The following is a 21,884-nucleotide window of genomic DNA, read 5'->3' on the forward strand; positions in this document are numbered from 1 at the left end:
AAGTTACAGGATTGCTCCTCTTCCTCTCTCTGTGGATATCTTCAGTTCCATGCTGTGGTTGGCACAGCATGAAGGCACCACCCCACGGGAGACATTCTGGGCTGCCGAGCATGCAATCCCATTGACTGCAAGAGGAGGTGAACATGGAAGAAAATTTGTGCCCATCTTTGATTGCTGCTAACCATGTTGACTAATCCCTCTTGTTACTAATTTCAACGGAATTCTTTGCACTACCCCTTCTACCTGTGGCCACGTGCACCCATGTGTCGTCCTGCTTTCTGATCGGTCTTCTTTTCTACGTTATTATGATGGGCTAATGGCTAGCTGCAGCTCTGCTAATCGCCATTGCCCCCCACACACTCCCCCAACCCAAAACTGCATTGCACTTTTCCCCCTTAATTCTGTTCCTCTATTACTGCCAGGTCCTTTCGAACAGCCCTGCCTTCACACCACTGTAAGTTATGTATCAAGGGATCTTTCTCTCTCAACCTGTGGTTACTGGTTTCAAAGTCTTGAGCCTACTGCATAGGTTCGGGGGGGGAGGGGGTAGGGGGGGTGGGGGGGGGGTGGTGGTGAGGAGGTAGGGAGCCAGAGATCAAGTTTAAGAAGGTGAATAGGTTTTTCTGAAAAAGTTTTATTCTTACTGAAAATATAATTTTTTCAACTCTTCTGGACACTGAACCAAGTCTGTAGCATAACTCATTTACCTGCAAGTAAAATGAAACCTTTATTTTATTAAAAATACTTCTAAAAGTGCATCAGTTTGTATTCAAAAGAATATGTACCTATATAATCTAAGTTTGTTAAGTGGCTTCCCTCAGTATAGACTATGTTCATAATTTCTAATTGACCAGAATTTCTGTTCCTTTTATACAGCAATATATTTTTGTAGAACGAAAGGATACCTTTCAAATTTGGAAGCCTACCCGTGTGACACTTCCTCTTCTCTTTACAAAATATGTAAGCAGTTCCATTCTAAGGTAGCATAACCCCCCAAAAACCCTAGAGATGCGTGCTGCAGACGTGTGCACGCCCCCCCCCCCGCCCCCCCCCTCGGCAGCTGCCGTGCCTGTGCACTGTACGGCTCTCAAGTTCCTTCCCCTGACGATGACCATGGGAAAAGCGACGGTTTTTCAGAGTCACGTTTAAGCAAAGCTGAAAGGTGAGCTGCTGCCCTCGCCCACTTTATACTTTTTGGATGTTACAAAACCACATTTGAAAGATAAAGCAAAACCACCTCTCCACTCAAATATTTCATCCTTTCAGCATGACGCAGAAGTTTAATTTCCACTGATGGGGGGTGACCTCGAGACTACTGAATAGCTGCTTCACCCCCCCTTAGTGACAGCGATTCCCCCCACTGGCAGAATAAAGCGGGTCTATAAATAACTTCGAAAGGAACCGTCTCCCTCCTCGCGCACTGCAGACAAGTGTTTACACAGATCCCGAGTCCTCACACACTGGGTTTGCTCAGCAATCATCCCACGGGCTGTTTCATCTCCTCTTCCTAAAAAAGCCGTGGCCGATGCAGGTGCGGCCGGCGGTACCCTCCGCTGCTGCAAATGCCCCTTCCCAGAAGTTGTGGCCGCCGGCGGCGGGGGCTGGAGCGCGGCCCCGGCTCCAGGGAAATTTCCCAGGGCAGGGGGGTTGCAATCTCGTGTAATCCGTCCTTAAGCTCCGCGGTCCCGGCTGATCCTCCGGCCCCGGGAAACCCCTTCTCCCCACCCCACGAATCCCCGCAGCCGCCCCCGGGCCCGGGCATCTTTGCTCGCTCACCTGCAGGGGGTGGCCCGGGGCTCCGGGCAGGGACACGCGTGGAGTGTCCTCGCACCCCCCCGCACCCGGCGGGGCTGCGCGCCCCGGGGCAGCGGGGAGAGACAAAAGCCTGGGATCGCTCACCTCCTTCAGCTGCTCCAGCTCCTGCTTGAGGCCGTCATACTCCGCCTCCAGCTCGTCGTACTGCTGCTTGAGGGTGAGCTTCTCCTCCAGCACCACCAGCCCATACTCCGCCGCCTGTATCTTCTCGTGGGTCGTCTCGGAGAGCTCCCGGGTCAGCCGCTCGATCTCGCTCTTGTAATGGTCCGCGCCCTGCAGCACCTCCTCCGCAGCCATAGCCCCGCCGGCACTGCCGCGCCGCCGCGCCGCCGCGCCGCCGAGGCAGCCAGGGGGCGGGCGCGGCCGAGGGGCGGCACCGGCACCGGCACCGCCGCCGGCGGCCTGCGGTGGCGACGGGGATGGCGACCGGGGCCGCCTGCGGCAGCCGCCGCCGAGCGCGGGGCCGCGCCGCCCCGCCGCACCCGCGGGCCGCCCCCCACCCTCCCCGCGGCCGCCCGAGAGGCGGGGAGGCCGCGTTCGCCTCTCCCGGCCCTGCGGCGGCCCCGGCTGCCGGCGGCGGGGGCGCCTGGGCCGGGCGGGCCGAGCCCCCGCTGCCCGGGGAGGCGGCGGCGCGCTGGAGGCCGGGGCGGCGGGTGGAGCGGCCGGGAGGCGCCTTCGTGCGGCGGCTGCCGGGGAGATGCTGCTGCTGGCGCCCGCCTCCTCCCGGGGAGCCGGCACCGCCGCCCCCCCCCCGCCCGGTCCCTCCCCTGCGCGCTTCACGAGGACAGCGTCGCCAGGTCCGGCGTTCCCCGCCGGGGAACCGGGGACGCGGCTCCGAGGCGCGGGGGCACGGGCAGAGGCAGCCGAGGCGGGGGCAGCCGGAGTCCGCAGCGCCGCTGGCCGGGCCGCCACCCTGTGCTGGCCGCCGCGGGGCTGCGTGTGCGGGGCCGCGTGTGCGTGCGCGGAGCTGCGGGTGCGTGTGCAGGGCCGCGTGTGCGGAGCCGCTCCTGGCGCCGCCGGGCCCCCTCTCCGCGCTCCGCCGCCCCGGGGCTCCCGCCGCCCTGCCGTTTCGGCGCCTCTCGGCTTTTCGTAGCGCGTTGCGGCGATGGGCGCGTTAGCGGCGGCGCTGCTGGAAGCGGGAAGGGAGATGCAGCCCAGCACACCGCGGGAGCAGCTGCGCAGCCTCGAGTGGTACCCTGCCTCTTCGGGAAGCTGGGAAGGAAGAGCTCCCTGCTCCCTGCCCTGTCCCCGATGAATGCACATGGGAATGGGCAAGGAAACCTGGATGTGAAACAGCGGCGGGATTGGGCCATCGAGCTAAGGCCGCACTTGCATGACCGCTAGCGCAAGACCTGCGCTGCTGGTTAGACAGCAGGGCAGAACTGATGCAGATCAGAGGCGGCCACACCATTGTTTTTCTGCCAAATTAACTGGGGGGCCTAATGCATAGATTATGTTAGTTTTATACTGGCTTTATGCTGGCTGCAGAAAGACAGATGCTACTTGTCCAGCATAAAATTAGAGTGGTGCAGACAGACAGTAACTGATCTCATACAAAGCCGCCAGTAAAAAGTTAGCACACCGGATTAGGGGCATTTTACATATTTGAACTGGAAGAGTGAGTTCATCCTGGATCGATGGCCTAATGTCCCATGGCACAGCCTTTTTTGTTTGGTGCTAGGAGTCAGCCCAAGTTTACCATTTCTTCAAACTCTGGCCTGCAAACAGAGACCTGATCCCGTTGATATCAACCAAGTTTGGCTCTAGATACTAGCAGGACTGGGTTTTCACACTCTACAAACATCTCTTTTTTTTTCTTTCTAAAATAACAGCAACATAAAGTCTTTAAAATTTAACAATTGAGTTAAAATTTCCATCAAAAGGAAGGTTTTTTTTTAAAAAAAAAAAGTTACGTGTACAAGATGGATATTGCTGCCCACCAGTGCAGCACTGTATTGAAAATCAAAGACAGATTCCCTTTCTTGCTGACCACATTAACAATGTGGTTTTAAACAAGCCACATCCCTTTCTGCCTCTGCTTCCCTTGTCTAAAAATGAGGTAAAAATGTTTAGATTCCTCAGCAAAGTGCTTTGAGATCTGGAAATGGAAGCACTGACACTAGTTATACAATATACGCATACAGCATGTAACATAGACTCACTTTATAAATACATATGCATGCATTCATAACTAACACATTGTAATCTAGCCTGCGTAAACACTTCTTATTGCCTAGAACATAAATGGCAGAAGCAAGGAAAGTAATAGAGGTTCTGTCAATTTTGTAGCTTGAAAGCAGCTTCCAGAAATGCACATTTTAATAGATTCTACTGTAGAAACAAGCATGAATTGTAATAGGAAAGAAACAAGTATGAATATTAATAGAGAAGGGGAGTGAGTGGCTCTCGTCAATGACTGAGTGTCAAAACAGAGAGGAAAACACCAGTACCCCAACTGTATGCCTAACCTCAACCTCCTTTTCTTAAAAGAAGATGGAAGGTTCCATAAATTAGAAAAGGGGGAAAAAAAAACCAAAACAAACCCAAAGCAGGAGCAAAATATTGTCTCAAGTTTTTTACAAGTTCTAGTTTAGCTGTCTTCCTCAGCTTTCAATCTAGGCCACTGTGCAAGCAAGCCTTTGGTGAACACGCATTCAGGAACGGATCAAAAAAACCAGCTTAAAACCAGCACTGAAAATGAGCGGTTGGGTCAAGAACAGTGTGGAATCAGGTTGAAGCAACCAGATGCCCATAGCTAATCTAGCCTTGATGTCACTCCATTTAACATCATTCAGTTGGCAATCTCACAACCCAAGGGCAGCCTCACCACATGTCTGAACATCTGCACCCCAGAGTGTGCCTGTTAGAATGTGTCAGTTTTTCTGCAATACCTCACAAGAATGAAGTCCAGCTATTGTGCACTGTGCAGAAGTTCACAGTGACTGTAGGGAAGCATCTGTAAACTGGAGGTCCTGCAGCAGCTCTAAATTGAAAACACCCAGCATGCCCATGAGTTGCTATACTTAGCACCAGTTTATTCTGGCGCCTTGCCTACTAAACATATCCATTATCAAATCTTGCTCCTTTGGTGATATTTGTCTTTGTTGTAGAAGTCTGCTTCTTTAAAAATCTTCTTTTAAAAGTCCCCAATTGTCAGTTTCTCTCCACTGACTACAGAGGACCTGGCATGGCCAGCATAGATATATACATTCAGACACATATATACATTTAATTAAATGAATCCCGCCTTTCACATCCATGCCTTTTCTTAGGCCTTTAAACTAGCATCTATATTCTACTGTTGAGACTCCTCCATCTATATTTATAATGGACTACTCAGGTCACTGGTGGATCTGAAATATACTCAAGCTCTTCTCCCCAGTATAAGGAGCTCTGATTCACCTCATTCCTGACTCTGTGGAGACAAGAAAAGATGGATAGCCCCATAAATAGCATCTTAGTTATAGGAAAAGACATCATTAAAGAAGGAAGTGTTGCAGTATGACCCAAAGGTGGTCATTCTCTACTGAGGATCTCATAACTGAAGTAACGGGACCTCATTTGATGGAGACTTCTTGCTTACATAACAATGTATGGATTCAAGTGACCGTACAGTGGTGCCAGCAAAGTGCTGGTCTCAGTCGCAGATGTGGTACCTTTCGGAGCCTACTTATCAGTGCAGACAGCTATGAACAATGATATGGGCATTTAAAAATAATCTCACCACTCAGGCATGCATCACCTCATATTGGTTTAAGTCCTGCTACAATACTCATATTTTCTGCCTCCCCCAGCTCAAAAAACATGCCCTGATCTTATTAAAGGTTGGCATATCACTCTGAACTGTTATTTCTCCTTTATTTTGCCCTCATGCACCCCTTTCACATGAATATTTCAAACCAGTCTGTAGTCATTTAGTGACATTCAACATACCCTCATAAAACAAGCCTCCTTCTGATTGCATCCATTTCATGGGCAGAAATTGCCCTTTGAATTCCTGGCATGGGATACTACTAGGAATCTTAAACTAAGGATAGTAGGGCCCAGTACCAAAAAATGCTGTTCTGTTTACACATTTTTTGAGACATTCAGATATTCAAGGACAGGCAAAATGCTACAGTTCAGATCTTGCTCAAGAGAATATTATCCAAATTGCAGCTCAAAGAAGCATTTAGTGAGCTATATGAAATGAACTACTGGTTCTACATCTTAGTAGAAGCGCTGCTTTGAAAGCCACCCTCTACCATATTGCAGATGGCTGAATCTCTGCACCTACACATACACAGAAAGCGCTTTGAAACATGTGTATGGAACACCTCTGAGGACTGGAGCCCATATCTAACAACTGCTAATTAGTGGTGTTTGGCAGACTTGCTAGAGTGGCCAAAGGAAAAAAAAAAGTTATGAGGACCAATCTGTCACTGTTAGTAAGAATGGGATGGATTTCCTGAAAGTGAAAAGAGGAGAAAAGCACTGAGGGAAGGCAGTATGGCAACTGTACTGGGTCTGGTTTGGAAATAAACAAGTAGCTGTTATATTGCCAGGTCTTCTTAAGTACTGAATATAAGCACCACATTTGTAATGAATGACCAGCCAAGAGATAAAAGGGAGTCACTGAGGAGAAAATGAAATTTAAAAAGATATTTCAAGATCCTAGTGCAATAGAAATAGTAATAGGTTTTAAGAAAATTAGTTTATAGAGAATATTAAGGGAAACTAAACACAGGAGCTAATAAGCAATAATGCATATAATGAAAAGTAATGATGTTATGGTGATTAACATGAGTGTCAATATTCAGAAGAAAGGTTTTCAAACAGCAGTGTCCTCATGTGAGTCCTCTGTGAGCAACCTTTAAAGGGTCTGCAAAGGTAAATAAATCAGTATTTTTTAAAAAAGCCTATTATCAAGTGGACTTAAAATTGGTGTATAGCATCCTGTATCCCCACCAGAATAATTTTGGGCCCCAAAAACCTGAAAAGGTCGAAACCCACTAATGTAGAGCATACCGAAGCCTAAAGGAAGAATGGGATAAAACAGAACAATTCAACAAGGAAATCACAAAAAAAAGGACTGTACAAAAACAGTTGGCAGAATGTTTTGTGTGTAATGAGCAGGGGTTAGAGAACCAAAAACTAGTTTTACAAGAAAACTACCAAAAATAAATTATAAGGACATTTAGAAAACATAGTCAACTAAAACTAAGTAGCAAACTGATACCTACAGTACAGAAAAAATACAGACTATGCAAAGAATGTGAATTATTATTCTTTAAAGTGAATAATACCACCTCAGACTGAAAGGGTGCTGCTTTTGGTGAGTGTTGCACATGAGTTTTGATTCAGGTTCACAGACATCAGCTGAGTTTTAACTGACAGCATTGCCCCTGGGCTCAAGACCCAAGACACAGCTCTGCCACTCTATACAGAGACATAGTACAGAAAAAAAAAAAAAAAGGTTGAAAAAAGCACAGAAAATATTATTACACCTATTTAAACTACTAGGCACTTTTCTGTGACACAAGGAAGATCTGTCCACCTAGAATACTTTGTCCAAACAGCTTCTCAGCAATTTAGCCTAGATAAATTAGTGTCATGGTGCAAAATGTTCTTTATCAGCCAAATTTAAAACTGGGAGGAGAAGGGAGAACGTGGTTTATCTTAGGTGAACCGTAAAAACGTCCTTGCCCAGAAAACCACTAGAGCTGGGGCTCAGGCAAACTGCAAAGTAGCCAGCCATCTAGGGCAGCAGATTGTTATGAGATATGAGTACCACATAACTATATCCTGAAACACCTTCTTTTGCCAGAGCCTTGGAAAGCCAGGCCCCCAGTGCTGTGCCTACTGAGAGCCCGGTGATGTGGAGAAGCAAGGCAGCTTGTTTTTAGGAGACTGGAACCTTCCAGCAGTGACAAGTTCAGCTCCACTTCCCCTCTCTGAGCTTCGGCAGAGCGATGGGACAGTCTCCACTGCTTCCTGGCTGCACTTTGCACCTTGACCCTGCTCAAGATCATTTTGAACATCCTCTTCCAAAAGGCCCACAATCATTTCTTTACAGAGGCATCAACAAAGTCATACAAATGCGTGATCAGCTGCTCTTTGTCCAAACATTTTTCATTCCCAAAGAGCAGAATCAGATCAGGCAGTTTCTTCACTACACACAGTTGACTTTGCCATATTTAACACAAATCCAGCATAATAACAGCATGTTGGGGTTTTGCCTTCACAACAGCTGAGGGTTTTTTAAGCAGAAATATGCCAAAACCTGCACGAATTCAAACTCCTCAGAGCCTGCCTGCTGGCCACAGCCCCTAGCTCTCCCTGCTTGGGAATGGCCACCTCCCTCCCATGGTCCCCACCAGCTCAGCACCAGGCTGGTGCCCTGAATGCATGGGGGTCCTCCCCATGGCTGCCAGACAGCCCATCTACTGCTCCCCAGCACCCCAGCACAAAGTTGTCACGCTGCCATCAAGCCGTCAGTAATGATCCCCCAAGATGAGACTGTACCTGTGGAGATTAACCAGGGGCTTTACTGCCTGGAGCACCCGGTCCCTCCACTCAACAACAGCTTTTTGCTCTGGCAGAGGTGACCCAAACCTCCCACTGCCACTTACCCACCCAGCCAGCTGCTCCCCTTAAAGCAGAAAGGGGCAGGTCCAATCCCTTTTTTCTTGGCAATTCTACTTCTTAAACCTGATTATTATTTTTTTTCCCAGACTCTCGCAAATCATTTGCTCAATCACCTTTAGTGTCTTTCTGGAAAGTGCAGTGAAGCTATACATTATTCCTCCATTCTTCTCCTTCCTTTTATTATGTCAAGTCCCATCTTTGGAGTGAGTGCAGAGCTACCCAGTTCCTGGGCTTCCTCCTATCATCACAGTATGTGCCAAATCAGCTGGCAAAATCAGATTAATAGGTAGATCCACTGTTTGAAATAGGAGCTGACTGAAATAAACAAACTGCAGCTTATGGCCCCATTTATACTGATTGTTCTCCTCAGAAGTGGTTAGTGTAGGAGAGGAACAAATTTGTATTTAACAGTGTGCCTTGTCTTGAAACTGCGAGCCTGGTATCTGCAGTGCACCTATTACACATAGCTTCAAAGAGCACTTATTTCTGCTAAAGTTAGCATTTGCCTTGCATTCCGTATCATGCATCAATGACTAAAAACATTTACAGATGATGGCTGAGAGAGAAACTGAAATTTTTGTGTGGAATCTAATTATAATGCTGTGTTGATAATATTAGTAAAATACGATTCAGACACTAAAAAAGACGTACGATTCAGCTTTTTTAAAAAAGCTAAAAGCTAATATTTTAGCACTCAGGAATAGTTGGTTATGGCCTTCTCTCAAATACAGCTGCAAAACACACATTACAATGAATGCAGAACATACAACACAAAGAAAATTGCATTGTGTTTCTATTAAGTGAGTGTGGTATTTGGGAAAGGTGCCAGATTTATGACACTATCCTATAAAACTGGGTTTCATTAGACTTTTGCCAAAATACCTAATACAGGGGGGGTGTATTTAAAATGCTAAAATAAAGGCTTACAAAGAAAGCATGTAGATCAAAGCTACAATTATTTTCCTCAGGTAAGAGAAAAGTCAAAGCACAATTAGGAGATTAAGATCTTCAACTGCAGATTGACTTCAGTATGACATTTCCCACTCACGCTTTGTATGTCTTGGATGAAATGGTTGGTTTATCATAAAACAGGGTATCACAAGCTTAACTACTTTAAAATCTCTCTAGAAGTTTTTTTTTTTAATAATTGCATTTATACTATAAATGCTTCTTATAATAATTACATTATTTAACACGCAGACAAGGATTGGAATACCTGAAAAAAGAACTGGATAAAATTATTTCATGTGAAATCTGTATTGTCAAATCTGATCCTTAAAAAAAAATTGAAACCCATAAAGAATCCTAAGGATATTTTCTTTGCGGTTTGTTTTCCCACAATATTTGGGGCTATTTTTATTTGTCTTATTCTTTCTGAGCCAGGTCAAAATTTGCTGGTATCTGGTTCCAGCTTTTGCTCACAAGCAAGACCTTTATTTTAAAAAGCAAAACAAAACAAAAACCCCCAGTTGCTGAATGAACCTCTGAGGTCCAGGAGAGATGGACTATAACTACACCTGCAGATTAGTAGTTGCCAACCCTGACCTTACAGACCAGAAAATATGACTGAATTCCTAGAGGTCTACTGGTGAGAAACACAGTAAGATTTTGGGATGAAGCATTTTTCTTTCAAAAGAAAGTCTTGTCAATGATGATATGCAGGAAGGTATCACGTTGTATTTTAACAACAGCTATATGAATGTATCTAGCTATAACTGTCTAAGAGTAGAGTAAACCAATCCCACAGTGCCAGAGCCTTTCCTGATATGTTTGGAAGGGGGATAAAGTTAATTGGGAGTTTCTGTGAGGTTGTCTCCTGAGGCTTTTTTCATTCCTTCTTGGATGATTAGGAGATTCTGAACGTGTAGCATTTGGACCTTGGCATGGGAAGTCTGTGAAGTGTGGTTATAACCACCTTTGGGTGCTGAATGTTACTGTTGCTTAGAAGGAGTTGCTGGTATAACCAGGCAACAAGGCAAGAGGGATGCTGCTATTTGCCTACCTTAGTTTGCCCAACTGGGCAGCAGAGGATCAAGGGAGAACAGAAGAAACAATCAAATGGTTGCCAGCGTTGTACAAAATTGGGAAAAGAAATGACAGATGGCAATTCCTTTGATGCAAGGAACCCATCTGCTACTGCTTCCCCCATGAGCTCCTGGAGATACTACATGGAAAAGCTTCAGAGACAGCCTGTGAACGGCAAATGTGAATGTGGGTAGTACAGAAGAAGATAGAAGAGAGAATAGTTCTGCTCATGTAAGGGGACCTGAAAAGAAGGGGAGCTGTACGTCTTCTGCTCAGCTCTCGGTAAGTCCCAAAATAGCCTTGTGAAAAGCTGAAACAACTCAGCTATATAGGACAACATATGAAATAACTGCTCCATGATGTCCTACGTAGAATACACAAGTGATAATATCTTCTGAAAACCTAGTTACAAGCAAAGTCCATGTAAAGATCATACTATAGCTGTGGTACCAGATTGTATAGTCCTGCAGAACATCTCAGTTCTGCTGTTGACATCATCTCTGATCACACCTCTCATTCTTGCCTGCTTTGATAAGCAAAGGTAATACATCTTTATATTATTTAACATTGATGCCTGATGATTACCATTTATTATTCCTTTTAAGATTAATAAGTTCATGAATCTTCCCAATTTTCAGGCTGTCTGAAAACTCAGGCAGCTATTATTGTCACATTTGTCTATATGATATAAATGGAACAATCTCTGCAAACACAGATAGAGACAAACTTATCTGAAAGAAGGAAAGTGCTTTGGAGCATTCAGTACAACTATGGGAAAATAAATTTGGGCACCTGATTGTCCTCCTGCTTCTGCCTGACTTCCAGCTGCCCTGATGTCTGCTGCTGATCACTCAAAGCTGTTGTTGACAGTCAACTGAATAAACAGGAAACAGCTTTCAATCAGAAAAATCACCACCATGGAGAAGACAATACAAATGCCCAGATACAAGGAGAAAATCAAATACTAACCCCTTTCTCCTCCCTGCTTTTCTTTAAGAGATTCCTTCTCTTTAATATTGTCGGAAAATGGCAGTTGCTACATTTTAAGGGATTTGGCAATTCACTGATGTTAAATGCAGAAGGGAAGGCTGATTTGCAAACTGGTCACAGATTCTCTCTGCAAGGGATCTGTCAGAGTAGAAACATGTTTTGAAAATGAATTAGCAGGATGTGGGACTTGTTTTGAACAAGCGATTCCTGATAGGAATGGTCAGGGGAGACATGTCTCTTGGATCACCTCTATGGCCGTTAGCTGGCATTCTTTGAGTCCAACCCATGGAAAGCTGGAACAGATGCACGTTTATGCACACACTTCAAGGTTATCCAAAGGAAAAGGCAAGCAGGATATACTTTATCATTGTCTTTTACAGCAAACAGTTGCGATTTGATGTTAAGTAAACACAAAACAAGGCTTAAACACCCACAGGCACACATTTATTTATATACTTGTTTATAAATAATGGTATTACAGAGCCATTATGATCATTACCTTGATCAAGGGTTGTGTTACTGAGTGTAATGATCTATGGCTGGTAGGATAATGCAAATGCCTGAGTGTGATGAGCCTTGGGACAGGCTGAATCAACAAGTGACTGAAGAGCAATATCTGAAACGGCTGGGAAAGAGGTATTGTTGACAGATTTGGCTGATGACCTGTGTTGACATCTGGCTGTTAAGTCCCCCAGCTTTAGAGAGTAATAGAGACTGGGGGGAGTCATTGCTTTGAAGATGTCCAACACCTCATGGAAGCAGATCGCTTAAGGTGGAACCATCATATGTTGGTGCTGAGCTGCTTCCCAGAGCCCAACACGGAGGCAGGTTGGAGAGAGCAAGTGTCACATTCCCCTGAGCTTGACTGTGCCAATTCACTGTGCACGGTGAAGGTCTCAGTTAATTCTGCGTGTGCATGTATGTGCCCATGTGTGTAGCTTCTCCTCACACAGCCTGTCCTGTGCTTGGTGAACTGCATACGTTGAGCTTGGCAGTATCTCATTGTTTGGTTTTTCTTTTCCACCTGTGACAGACGGGAACTAGAAAAATACAGAAAAAGAGAAAGGGGGGTGGAAGGATGACTTTGGCAATGACAGTAAGAAGAAAATAAAAAGAAAATGAGAAGACATATGGGAAATGTGTAAGACTTGTGAGACTGGCTGAGAAGGGAGTTCTCGGCAGACCAGAGGCAGAACGGAGGGTGGCAGGGGTTTGTCCACCCCGCGCAGCCCTCAGGGATGGCAACCTGCCATCTGATCCTTGTCAGCAGTGTCTGGGGATATGACTGGAGAGTGAAATGGGTCCTCCCTTCCCGGCCCTTCAGGAAACACAGCCAGCGGTACATTGCTGCTCCCATGCTCACGGGAAATAGGTGTCAGGAAAGGAGCTGCCTGAGCTGACAAGCCAGCCGCCTGCTCCAGTGTGTGGCTCTCTTTTCACTCTGGGGCTTCATGCACTCCAGATTCTACTGCTTGAATAAAAATATCAAGAGAAGACGTACTTAGGTGACTAAGCACTAAAAAATAATGAAATGAAAGGGCTATTATAGCCAGCCTGGTAGATGAGACTTGATGTTGGAAAATGAGATTATATACGGGAAAGCTGTTGGCAGCCTAAGGGGAAAAGAAACCTCACTGTTAAGCAAAGTTTGTTTTAAACTATTGCTGTTAATCAGCTGTGGTTGTAATGACTGGATGCAACAAATGTAGGTAGAGGTTACATTAGCTGCTCTGAGACTCCCGATTTTCTTTTTAATGAGCAATTTGCTTAAAGAGAAAAGCAAAAAATATTACAGGTGAACAAAATTTCCCAGTGGATCACTTCCCTGACCCCATTCAGTGCACAGCATCACAAGCTGCCAGGCTGGCTCAGGGAGCAGGGAGGATCGGGATGCTGGGAATCCAGGAACAGGCACTGCCTGAGGCACCGTTCCCCGAAAACCCTCTCACCTAAACCCGACAGTCTGTCCCAATTCAGGTTTACTTTAGCATGGCTAAACTGCTTCCTCTGACTGCAGTTAACCTCTACACAACTAAATACTTAAATCTTTGGAGTGTGAGCTACTGACTGTCAGTGTGAATTTTAAAAAAGCCTTTAAAGATAAAGGTCTCTGCTGCCTTTTGTTTCATTTTCTCCACATCACAGAGATCTGATGTTTGCACCGGATGGCCCTGTATTAATGGTGTCGATTCCTTGAGACGTCTGAAATAAATCAGTACTTCTCTAAACAATACTTCATGCTGAATGTTGCAGACCTTCCAACACATGTAAAGGCCACATTTACCTGTTCTGCAGCCCATAGGACGTCTCATCCTCTCAACCACTACAGCAGCTCCGTGGCTGACACACAGGGACAGCAGAAACATACAATGCCCAGCGTGAGTGTTTGGTCTTTTAGATGGTGAAGGTGGGATTTTGTGGTAAATTCCAGATGTGTTTCTGCACCTCCCACTGCATCATTTGCAGACATTTCTGAACAATGGGTAGCAGTGGGCAGGGACAGCTCTTGCCTACTGCAAGTATTATTTGCCATAGGCATCAGTGCTTTACATTTCTACTCTCTGTTCTTTCTCATGGGTTTGTATGTCAATAGTTCCCAAGCAACTTCATTTGGTTCCCTGGGAGAGAAAAAAATCTGCTTGTTTGCTCCTTAAGCAGCTTTGCTTTCCTTAAATCCCCCTTTGACACTGTGTAGCACTCTGTTCTGCATATTCCTTTTCTTTTTGTCCTCTCTCCATTCCCCTTTATACTCCCTGATTTCCCCAGGCTTCACCTGTTGCCATACCATTGAAAATACTAAGTTGTCCTACAAAAGCCACACTTCTTCACATCATTTAGTTTCATATTTATATTGCATAAAATAAAAAACAAGAAGCCCGTCTCTTGCAAACCCATTAATATGGTGAAAATTCACAGCATTTCTATATGTAAACTCTAATCTAAATAACACTGTCATCATTGCTGGGTTCAGCTGCTGTGTACTGACAGAACACTGCTAAAATATACATGTGATGCATCCCCATCCTTAAAAATACATAGAAAAGAAGTATATACCGATGAGACCAATTATTTTTCACTCAGCATAATGAAATGTGCCAAAGCCAGCAAGGACTCATTGTGACATTGTGAATGTATTAAACACACGTCTAAGGCTATTCTAGTCGCAGCATCAGAGGAGATCTCAGACAGACCTCTCATGCATCTCCTCCCAATGACAGCAGTTATTCAGCCATTCCTGACAGCTGTCTGTCTAGTCAGTTCTTAAAAATTTTTCTCATGGAGGCTCCAGAGTCAGGGAATCTATCTGTAGCTTCTGCCTTCGGTTTATAATTGAAGGAAATGGTTTGCCTGACAGTTTGAGCAGCAAAGTAAGTTGAAAAAAAATTCTTTTTTTTAATTTTTGTTTCTTTTACTCTAGGCTGCTTTACAACTGGAAGCAAACACACGAAAGAAACCTTCTGTGAGATGTGGCATAAAAACCTCTATCATTTTGGGGGTTGGGATTTTTTTTGCAGAAGGGCTAGTGCTTCAGAGTGACAGAACTGACCTTGCTAGCCAGGAGTTACAGAAAGATCTCCCAGTACTGTGTGGCTAACAAAGTGCCAGAAGAAATGCAGCACTGCTGAACGCAAAGCATGGTAAAGGGTGACCCTAATCTTATGTTCCCAATAGCAAGTTCTCATGTCATCTTTTCTCACCAAAAGAAGTATTCTGCATCGCTACAGATAGTTCTTTGGAAGATGAAGCTCCCTACTCTCCAACCATCAAAAAGACCAGGAAGGGAATAGAAACTATCATTTGGTACTCCATAAAGCTATGGTGTACCCAATCTTGTGTAAAGCTCTGGTCTCTTCAAAAATGAGGTTTTACAACTAGAAAGTATACAGACAGGGAGGTTCAGATTGGTCAGAAATAGGAAACAATTTCCACTGTAGAAGAAAGTGAAGAGGTTTGGTTTCCTCAGCTTGGGAAAGAGATTACTGAGGACATGATAGAGGTCTAGAAAAAAAAAATCACGTGGAGCAGGTGGCGAGGGAATGATTAGTCATTGTTTTTCATGAGACAAGAACTACGGGGCACTAAATGAAATCATCAGGCAGCAGGTCAAAGACAAATGAAATAAGGTACTTTCACATGCAGTGCCTGATTGCATTGCAGGACATAACATCTTGTTTTGTTTTGATGCCTGAAGTATAAATAAATGTCAAAAGCTACTAGATGGGTTCATAGAAGAAAGATCTGTCAAGAGCAGCTGGACAAGATTATGTAGATACAATTTGTAGATCAGAAAGTCTAAATCACAAATTGCTGCAAACTGGAGGAGTATCTTGGAATAAACATGAATCTAAGATTTCCCTGGTTTTATGGCTTTTTCTTTACTAACTGCCACTGGCTATAGTAGAGATGTATATACCAGATAGGGTATATACATAGGGTACTACCTTTCCCTCAATGAAAATTTACATATCTTGAATAATTTAAAAAGTTCAAAATCTTGAAGTTGGAGGAGTGAAGACATAAGAACAATAGAAATCTGTACACATGAGAAATAAAAGAAAACACAAGTCAATCTCTTCTGTGAGGTAGAAATCAGCACTCTGTGAAATCATAAGCTTTTCCATTCTTTGCAGCAAGACTAGGATTTCATGTGGAGGATTACATTTTGTGCGGTGTCAATATGGCAAAATGATGACAATATCAGATCTCTCATTTCTCTCCCTAACTAGGTGTAAGAGGAAAAACTAGATTATTTTTTTTCCAAAACTGACCAAACTCAGAATTTGATAGATAAATCATATGAACTGAGGAAATGCGCAGAAATGATAAGGTGAATTAAATCTGGAGCTTCCGTGTACACCCAGTCATTTTCTTCACGTTGTTTGTAAAGGTAATGCCAAGGAATTTAAGAAGGACTTAAACCAAAGTACTACTTTATGAATCAGTATTTAATTTATCCTCCAGCTCACATCCCAGCCAATGCCAAAGATGTACTAGGAAATTGATCAACAGGAGATATGATTTTCATTACAATAAGGAATGATAATTACTAGCACCATCTTGACACATAGGCCTGTAAGAAATTAGTGTTACTAGAAGAGAGATCTATTGCCTCAGCTCAAATAATAAACTGTTTTACCTCAGTGTCTCTATAACTGATTTAGAGAAAATATTCTTCAAATAATATATGGCTAGGAAAGATTTTAATGTCTATTGCCATTCACAGGACACCTAGGATTAGTTATTTCTATCTAAAAATTATTTCAGATTATTCAGGTACATACTAGCAATTCTTTAAATCCCCATTGAGACTTGCAACTTTAGAAAGTTGTACTTTAAAGAGCGTGTTTATCTATCATGTGTGTTATTATGCATGTCACTGAAACTTAAGTCACGTTACCGTGTATGAAGATCCAAGTAGTATATTGATACACTGCAACATCCTCTTAATTGGCCTAGATACAGAGGAAAGTTTTGTTCCATTTGATACCTGCATCGCTTTAAATCTTTTCAGAGGCTAAAACTTAGGAGTAGGTGGTAGATATTTTATTTGTGTTTCTTTCAGCATGTTTCAGCTGAAATGTATCAGCATATTTCCTTGGGACAGGGGTCATTAATACATTTTTTAGGAGGAATCCTAATAAAATTTCCCCATAGACTTAAATCCCTGGTGTCAGTGCCCAGAGAGAAATGGGGTATGTATATTTGAAAGACATGTTGGGAAAGGAAGAAGTTCTCCTCAAATAGTTCTCTTCAGCGGCACCTTTCTATGCTTCTGTGATTTGCAATATCACATCTCACTGGTGTCAGAAATGCAGCAGAATCAGGTTCTATTTTCCAACAGAAATTTCCATACAGCTCAGCCTTTTTGATCTCATAATATTCTGCAGCACTGGAGAACAAACTCAGTCAAATGATCATCAAAACATGGAAGCTGGAGGTAGATCACTGGAAGTTTTTGGCCCCATTTTAACTCTTATTCAGACCAAACTACTTTATTTTTAGATTATACCGCTTTGCACCCCTGCCATAAATATTTTATCTTTTCACTTTGATTGCAAGTTCATAATTAATTTATATTAACACTTTTAAATCCAGAACAGGGAGCCATATAATGATTTGCAGATTTTAATAATTCTTTGCCATCTCCTGTCTCTTCTTCCATTTATCATGTACTGCCAGAGTTTCTTACCAGAATGAATAAACTTTAATCCAAGTGGTAAAGCCCTGGATAAGCTTCATCTGCAGAAGCTACAATGCTGACCCCAAACTTTGATTTTCCTTTATCTTGTGCAAATAGGTCTGCCGGTTCCTCAGCACTGTCTTCTTGACTTCCAGGGCTCTTAGTTCCTATGCCAGATAAATGCTCTGTAGCAAACAGCTTGATGTAGTTCAGCTACCTAACCTAGAAAACAAGAACAGGCTCGTTCATATCTTACCTGCAGCTTCTGCACAGCCTGAGAGTACCACAAGCTGTGTCTGGTTTCCCTGTTCATGGATGATGTGATAGACCAAGTTACTCACAGACCTTCACAGGAATACCTAAACACAAGCTTTACTCTAGAGACTGATCAAGAAATTATACAAAGCTAAGGGAAACCAGCAAGACCTGCATGCAGTTTCTTTCCTCAGCTTTTTTCAACATTCCACCCCTCTAGTCCTTGTCCTTCCAGGCAGTCACCTTCTGCTTTGCTCTGCCTGATTCCAGGACAGATCTCCGCCTTCTTACTCTCTCAGAAATGGATCATCAAAGAACTCCTTTTTAAAAATTCCCTTTCTTCTGCTACCAGATGACTTTCCTCAAAGACTTCCATGCTTTGCCAGGTAATGCAAGGCTTGTTACAAGCTTAAATTAATTGCATAGGTCCCTCATACAGGAGCCAAAATCATTCTGATTAACTAGCTCTTTGTTTATTTACCCTTCAAGAAATATTAACACCCAAAGGTCTAAGGTTCTAATTAAAAGTAATTCATTGTGACTCTTTCTGGTTTTGCTGGTATACCTTTTTCCATCAAGCACTATCAAACTGGTAAGTAATCTATTTCTGATGGGGGTTTTTTTAGCTCGTTAGATTAGCATAGTTACTACATGCTAGTTTCTGAACCCAGCTGCATCACTTGTGTCATATCAACCCAACTTTGATTTTTCCAGTTCACACTGGGAAGTAGCTTTTGACAACTGGGTCAACAGGATGACAAAGTTTAATTACAGTTCAGAGTAGTCTTGATCATAAGATTCCTTCCTTCTGATGAAATCACATAAGATCAAAGACAACAGGTCATATTTTCTGCAGTATGGGCCCTTTACAGCCAACAGGAACAGTCGATTGCAAAGTCTTTTGGGCATTGAACAGTTAGCTCATTTCCTGATGTAAAAGCAACTTTTGCAGACTTAAAATTTTCCACTAGGAAAAAATTCAGTTTATTATCAGAAGTATTGAGATGAAATACTATCTTTGTTGAACTCAATGTGGAAAATACTTAAGTTGAAGTGAAGTTCAGTATTCTTCCAAGTGACCCAAAATGTTTCATTCTGAAGCACTTCTACAATAAACTGCAACTGTTGATTGCAGTGTGTTGTATGATACAAATTAGAGTACCAGTATCCATTCTTTCTTAATATCTTGGTTTCCCTAACATAATTCAGTGTGTTCTTTATTTAAACAACATGGATGCTGCATTGTGTGAGCCACAGGACTCTCATAGTGCTATGGAAAATGTGTCTGACAGGGAAATTCTGTGTTATAGTGAGCATCAGGTTGCTCAAAGGTAGCATCCAAGATGCAATGCACAATATTGGAAAAGCTGTATGTAACAAATGATGCTAAGCAAAGCATTTTTAAAATAAAAAACTGTTTTTCAGATAATATGACTTGGCTCTGAAATTATTCATATAGTTATTATACAGTCCAGTAATGTTCATTTGTTGTAGAGACAAGTTCTGTTATCAGTCACAACAAATTGACTTTAAGTGGGGTTACACTAGCTTATCTAAACCTAGAATTTAATTTGTGTTACTGTAGTTTCATAAGAAGTTACAGAAAGATGTCTTTCCCTTTCAGGAATGTCAGACTGCTTTGTTTTGATGCAAATTTTTACCATTTCTAGTAGAAAATCTTGAGGGGAAAACATTTCCTATTTGCATTCCAATTTAGGTCAAAACTAATGCTGCAGTATTCTTGATCTCATTTTCACCCAGCTCTAGAAATTACCTCTTACAGTCTCGAAGCCTACCATGTGAGTTGAACGAGGGGATTGCCAACATCTCTGCCTGCACATTTGCCTTGGAGCCTCCACTGATGAGTAAAATACTTTTCCTGAGATCCTGGTAGCTATCTGTCTCCTCTTCATTAGAGCAACTCACTCTTATGGGACTCCTCCCCTGTGTTAAGTGCCGCTTTTCTTACTGCAGTTTGCGTCATTGTTCTCTCTACTGTGGCTCACAAATAAAGTTATTTTCATAAAAAGCAATGCAGTGGCTTTTATTTCAGGACCAAGGGACTGAAGTACACCCAGTTTTATTAAACAAACCTAAATATATTTCTAAAAGACCGAAAAGAAAATCAATAAGAAGTGACTAAAAAATGTATAAAGATCTGATGCATATTTAACATGAAAAATTTTTCTCTGAGAAGACTGTGTAAAATGAGGTATTTCTTCGAAACCCAGGATTTTCTGGATACTTACTTAACTCTGTTCTGCTGGCAAATTCTTTTGGCAGCACTGTGCTGCCAAGTACTTGTAAGTTTACACCGCACCACAGTACCGTAAGGCTTATCTTGCAAGGTCCAAGTACCCAAAATTAAGCACGTGCACATTCAGGAAGCATTTACCATAATACTCCAGAAGTACCAAGAGGTTTTACAGCATGCATTTGCTTTTGTCAAAGGGTCAAATTCTGTTCCTGCTTACAAATCCCTGAGGTCAACCTGAAACCAGGCCTTGGCCCTGCTGAGCTGCTGTGACTGATGCGCAGAACAATAAAAGCAGATGAATTTGATCATCCAGCTGATGAGACCCTAGACTGCCTAATCCAGAGGCAGGTGAGCTTTTAATCTTGACTCTAGGACTGTAGATGTCCCCTGTACACACACCATGCCCAGCTCTGAGCCCACACAGACCTAAATGTCCCCTCCTAGTGCCCCTTGGTGTCTGCTTCACCACGGCTGAGACCAGGCTAGCTAAGGGAAGACAGATCTTTTTCCCTAAGTGTCTCTCATAACCTCATCCTCTCAGATGATGTCTCTCATCATCGTTTCAACTAAAATGTCTTTTAAAGTGTCTTTTACTGCTACATAGTTTTCCAAGACAGGCATGGCAACTCACCAGCCATCGTTCACAGTACAAGCAATGGCTTTCCTGGGGTCTTCCACAGTCCCTGTACACTCTGCTGACCAAACTAATTTACAGTGTAGGCGTTTGCAGACATCTCACTGGAAAAATAAGATCAGGAAGCCTGCCACGTGATGAACCCATGAGGAAAGCTACTGCAGTCCCAGGCTGTTCATTGCCCCTTCCAGAGGGAAGCAGTGTCACTAGAGGATTGCATGCTTTTGGCTTTTTCAGGCAGGCATCAGAAGCTCCCCTCCCTTCCACAGTTTAAGGGTTGCAGAAGCAGACCCCAAACGTTTGACCATTTAAAAAAATAACAAGGCTACTTTGTTCTCCATCCCAATTTTTCATTGCCTAGGCTGCTCGGCTGGCAGGCAATTTCGTGAAGATACGGTCTGATAAACTGACTTTGAACACTGAATCAATTGTGTGATTTAAAGCAAGAGCCCAAACTCAGCCAGCAAATCACAAAGCAAAAAATTGATTAGAAGGAGAGTTGCAGTAAGCCACTGTAACAAAGGGCATCCTAATAGTTTTATGTTCAAAACAGTCTTTAATGATAAATAATACTGGGTCTAAGAAGTAAAGAGACTGAAATAATTGTTTATGAAATTGTAATCTATGGTTAATTTAGAAGAAAAGGAAGATTCACAGGCATCCTGATTTTAAATCTTTCTCAGCACAGCCGCCTGATCCAAAGGCCATGAAAGACTCATGGATCGGTGGTTATTAAGTGAGATCACTCACAGTATTTCTTTTCCTCTTGCTAGTTACAGAAAGGGTGGTGAGGAAAATTGGACTGACAAATCTTCCCCTAGATGGAAAGAAAAAGCAGAGCAAAAGAAAATCCATCTGTTCTCACTCCTGGAATTTCATGTTATCCCATATAAGGACAAGTTTCTACAGTACATGAATCAAAAGTCCTAAAACCATGGGTATTACAAAATCACCAGGACAACCACCAAGTGTCAGTGACAAGGTGACTGTATCAGGCTAAGACAAAATTCAGGGTGCTTTGGGATTCCAGTGCATGGTAAGCTGCACTACAATAAATAGCACAACAGATTAATATTTCATGTCCCTTGAACTAAGGCATT

At 43.3% G+C, this 21,884-nt stretch overlaps 1 protein-coding gene across 5 annotated transcripts in view; it reads right to left on the reverse strand.

Moving 5' to 3' along the window:
• BICD1 (BICD cargo adaptor 1) overlaps positions 1-5,639 on the reverse strand; it is a 190,936-nt gene extending 185,297 nt beyond the window's left edge. For all 5 annotated transcript variants that reach the window (XM_027793027.2, XM_055807813.1, XM_027793024.2 and 2 more), the window contains exon 1: positions 1,900-5,639. In XM_027793027.2, the coding sequence (XP_027648828.2) occupies positions 1,900-3,078 (1,179 nt within the window). In that variant the 5' untranslated portion in view covers positions 3,079-5,639. The remainder of the gene's footprint in view (positions 1-1,899) is intronic.
• Positions 5,640-21,884: the final 16,245 nt, after the last annotated feature.

Source organism: Falco peregrinus, chromosome 6, assembly GCF_023634155.1.
Source record: "Falco peregrinus isolate bFalPer1 chromosome 6, bFalPer1.pri, whole genome shotgun sequence".
Lineage (NCBI taxonomy): Eukaryota > Metazoa > Chordata > Aves > Falconiformes > Falconidae > Falco > Falco peregrinus.